Genomic DNA, 4,417 nt, shown 5'->3' with positions numbered 1-4,417 from the left:
TGATTTCAATGGGACGTTTTCAAGCGCTTTTGAGCACTTAATATGCAAATTAGTTAAAAAAGCAATAAAACTGCTGCATAGGCGTTTTCCAGCATTTTAAGGGCAAGCGTTAAAATGCTTGCATATAAGCGTAAAATTGCATATAAGCGCAATAGTAACGTTTACATGCATTTTTAAAAAACATCCATGTAGACCCAGCCTTAGACAGCTGTGAATTAACCTCTAAATTATTGGTGTTCATCTCCTGTTCTTAGACTTGTTCTCCCTGATTCTATCAGTGTATTTCTGTATCGAGAAGTGGGAGTAGTTTACATACTGTGTGCCTCTGGTTTATACAGGTATTTGTATGTTTAGGAACTGTCACATGTATGGAAGGTGCCCTGCTGCTTCTAATGCACAATTTTTTATGCTACCTGTTTTTCTGATTGCGTTGTTACATTGAACTGTGCTAATAAACCCTGATAAACTAATCAAACATTTATATTTTCTTCATGATAATTTCAAACATTTTCTGGCTCAGCCCTACAACATCCCCTGCCACCTGCCTGCATGTTGTTGGATATGAAGTTAGATTAGGGTGGAGAAGGTTCCAGGTTTAAGAAACTGCCATGCTATGTAGTAGGTTCCTTAAACCATGCTAGTTACATTTCTGATCCCTAAAGCTCCCATTTAAGCATTGACTTTTTCAAAGTCTAAATTTTCTTTGGACAAAGCATACACCCAACACTATACAGCACGCAGGCATTCTGGTATCAATAAACTCTTATACCAGAGAACACTGCTCCTGCAACTTGAAATTTAGTATGAGTGTCTCTGCAGGCAGCAGTAACCTTTTCCTTCACTGCAAGGTGCATGTACCAGTGGATACATCTAGTTTGGCCTAGAAAATTTTGGACAGATTTAGATTAGTAGAAGGATTCCGTATCTTTATGATAGGTAATCAAGTTGATAGGTTAATTCCATCACTTGTTTAAATAGATGTTTTACAAACAAGATATTTGATGAGAGATTTATCATTTCCAACCTAATGTTGTGGCTGGATTGCTCCCAGCTTGAATATTTTATCTTGGTTGGTACTTACCAAATGCTTGGTAAATCTAAAGATTGTACAATTGGATTTAACCAGGATGGTCAGCTCAAGTCTTAAACATAGTTACTTTATAATTATCTGTTGGTTTAAGGCTATCACACTGTTGCAGTGCCTTATAAACACATTCACATGCACTTTTGTAAGGCACCCAATTCATATTTCGATGCATGGCAAAGCAAGGTTTAACAGACATGGCCCCATTTTAACAATTTACAGATGGTTTATTCTGTGCCTTGTTATGAGCTAAAACAAGATTTGTGGTGACATTCAAATTACCTTCATATAGATGTTTGTTTCTTACTTTGCTTCTGAGATTTTTACCTACTTTGTTGCTCAATGTCTTATTAGCCACATTCATTTTAATAGATTTCAAATATAAGGATTCTTTCCACAAGTAATCATCCATTAATCAGCTGTGAGATTTAATTGCCAGGGTAGCCCTAAATTTACTTTGAGAATTGATGATTGGTCTGTGCTTGCTTTCTGCATCACAGAAATGTTATCTAGCACTAAACCTGTTTGTTTTCTGTCAATTTGTTTTATATAGTTTTCTCTAAACCTGGGAATTCAGAGGAAAATTACAATTTGCATTTGGGGGCAGTCATATATTTCCTTTTCTTAAACCTTATTCATTCATTAAAGAAAGGCAGGATTGTCCACTGAGGAAAGCATAGGAGTGTTGTGGGAGGTGAATGTCTCTGTATGAATTCGTTAGCACAGGGGTTTAAATGTTGCCCTCACAATTGGACGATTATATCATTATTTCAGGGAGGAAGCCAAGGCAGCTTCCAGTGGGCTCCTGGTGTTTGAATATTTAAATGATATCCTGCTCTTACAATGTTTGAGCAATGATCATTCTTCTATTCTGCCCTCATCTGTGTTTACCACATCTGCATTAGTCTCTCATTTAAATGCAGAAAATTTACATGGTACTTCCACTAAAATGTAAAAAAAAATATTTTGATTGAAAGCAATTGTTTTTAAAACGATAGGCTGCTGCAATTCATATGTGAATCTTAGATGACTTTTTTGCCTTAATCCCTTGCAATTGTAGAGGACTTATAGTTACCTAAATGTACAGAACTTTGTCTTTTTCAGTTAGGCTGTGTACACAGGTACATTATTTGACGGATAAACGAATGAGCTTTGTACACACATCGTCTGTTCCGTTTTATGGAAGAGGGAGGACAAGCAAGTGGCACCTGCTGTGCTCTCCTCCCTTAAATAGTAGTCATTCCCCATCAGTCATTTATGGCAGAACAGATCTATGAACAATGTTGGGCGTCTGCTGTACATGTCACATTTTCACAACCGTTTTTTAGGTAACAATCAGCTGATGTGTGTACATAGTTTGGGTTATTTAGGAACACATGGTCATCTGAATTCTTGTAAGATATGTGGGTAGCCATTGCTGCTCTTGGGTTTTGTTGCCATTTCATGCATTATATTGCACATTATATTGTGCACAAGTGCTCAGTTTCCTCGTTCTTGTCTTTAAGTTAGCAAATTTAAGTATTGAACTCTGCTAAACAATGAGCATTGCTAGGTGGTCTCAAATGACAACCCACACATTTCTCCTAATACAATGTTTATTAAAAAGTTTCAAACTCATATACACTCACCGGTCACTTTATTTGGTGCACCTAATAATGACAGTCCTGAAGGGAGAACCATCCCAGTTGTAGCACAGTGTACCTCGTAGAAAAGTGTATGGTGTGTATAAATGAGGGTTCTTGATCAGGGCGGTACAAGTCTAACCTGCTACATTTCCAGTTCTAAGACCAGTAACCCAAATGAGCACCTACACACTTATCACCCATTCTTTATCAATTTATTTGTAATACAAGCAGTGTTTTATTTTGTCATTCTGCTTACCTTTGAATATTACCACCTATATATTAGCATAATTCATGATGCTGAGCAAGCTAGGAAGTGTAGACATATATAAGTACCAAGATGGTATCCTGCAGAGTTTCCATGTTAGTTGGGCATTGAGGATAAAGTTGGAGGGTGCATGTGGACAAAGAAGGTGTCCCAGGCAAAGCAATAAGTGCCATATCCTATGGTGTTGAGACATACAGACACGAGGACATAGGATGCACATACGCAGCAATATATATTGCAGACTTTGCATCTCAACCCGCTCACACATCGCAGGGCTGTCAACAAGCTACTTGAATGCTTATTGCATTAAGACAAACTGGGGGGGGAAACCCCATGATCTCAGCATGTTTAGAGGATAAACAGAATCAAAGGTACTAAAAGTTAAATGTTTGAACACCCAAATATACAAGCAATTTTTTTTCAATACAAACGTGATTAGAGGAAATCTCTGAACCCCAAAACTTATTGATGTTTTGTGAGGCCTACTGGATTTTCCATATTACCTTGCCAAAATCTAATCTTTCCTTCTTTGTTTTTTAGGTATTTAGTTTTTTTTGCTCCATATGCCATGTATTATTTTTATTTTTTTAATAAAATTCTGCAGTTATTACCTGTAACATTGAAAAAATGTGTTAAAAGAAATGTTTTACTTATATTGTTTGTAGGAGTTTGAAGATCATTTTGATGATGAGATTGATTTTACACCTCCGGCTGAAGACACGCCATCCAACCAGTCACCTGCAGATGTTTTTACCTTATCTGTCCCGACCATCTCACTTTCTGTCCCAACACAGCTGCAATCTCCTCAAGGTATGTGTGCAGAATTTTATTATGAAGTGTGCTGGCGTGTGCTATGGAAATATTTGAAATTGTGGTGGATAACTCTTTTATATGAAGTAAAAATTTGTTTTTTTTTTCCCCTTTTATTTAGGGATAAGCCCCTTCCCTATTGTCGGCTTTAAAGGATGGGAGCGCAGAGCCTTCTAGGATACCTATGTTGTGTATCCCAGGAGGCTTCAGGCATTGGGAAAAAAGGATGCAGATCTCGTGCAGTTACAGCAGGGCTACATCTTGCACAGAAGTAGCAGCCCACAACCTCCTGGAATATGTGACATATGTATACCAGGAGACTGTGGGGGTGTCCCCTTGAAACTGGAATGTAAAAAAAATAAACACATTTTAGTGATATGTCTGCTCTAAAGTATCTGTCTTTCTCAATTTTTTAAAGAACTGGTGCACTTTTGTAACCTAAATTTAAATTTTGATTTTAATTTAAAATTAACTATTGCATTTGGTGTCTTGCTGGTAAATACCCTGGATACTATATTTTGTTTAAAGCTTAGAAACGTGGAGAAATATAAAAGTGCCTTCTTTTCCACATTCTTCAACACAAATGGTCCTAAAATTTTTAAGGTTCAGGGGGCCTCTGATCTTTAGTTCTTT

General features: G+C 37.1%; 1 protein-coding gene across 1 annotated transcript in view; it reads left to right on the top strand.

Annotated features, from left to right (window-relative positions):
- LMTK2 (lemur tyrosine kinase 2) overlaps nucleotides 1-4,417 on the top strand; it is a gene marked incomplete in the record, with an annotated part of 51,969 nt that overhangs the window by 14,741 nt on the left and 32,811 nt on the right. The window contains 1 exon segment of the mRNA XM_072417838.1: nucleotides 3,640-3,784. Coding sequence (XP_072273939.1) covers nucleotides 3,640-3,784 — 145 coding nt within the window.

This window comes from Pyxicephalus adspersus, chromosome 7 (genome assembly GCF_032062135.1).
Source record: "Pyxicephalus adspersus chromosome 7, UCB_Pads_2.0, whole genome shotgun sequence".
NCBI lineage: Eukaryota > Metazoa > Chordata > Amphibia > Anura > Pyxicephalidae > Pyxicephalus > Pyxicephalus adspersus.
The sequence above is the reverse complement of the archived record's forward strand: the minus strand, read 5'-3'. Positions and strand labels throughout refer to the sequence as shown.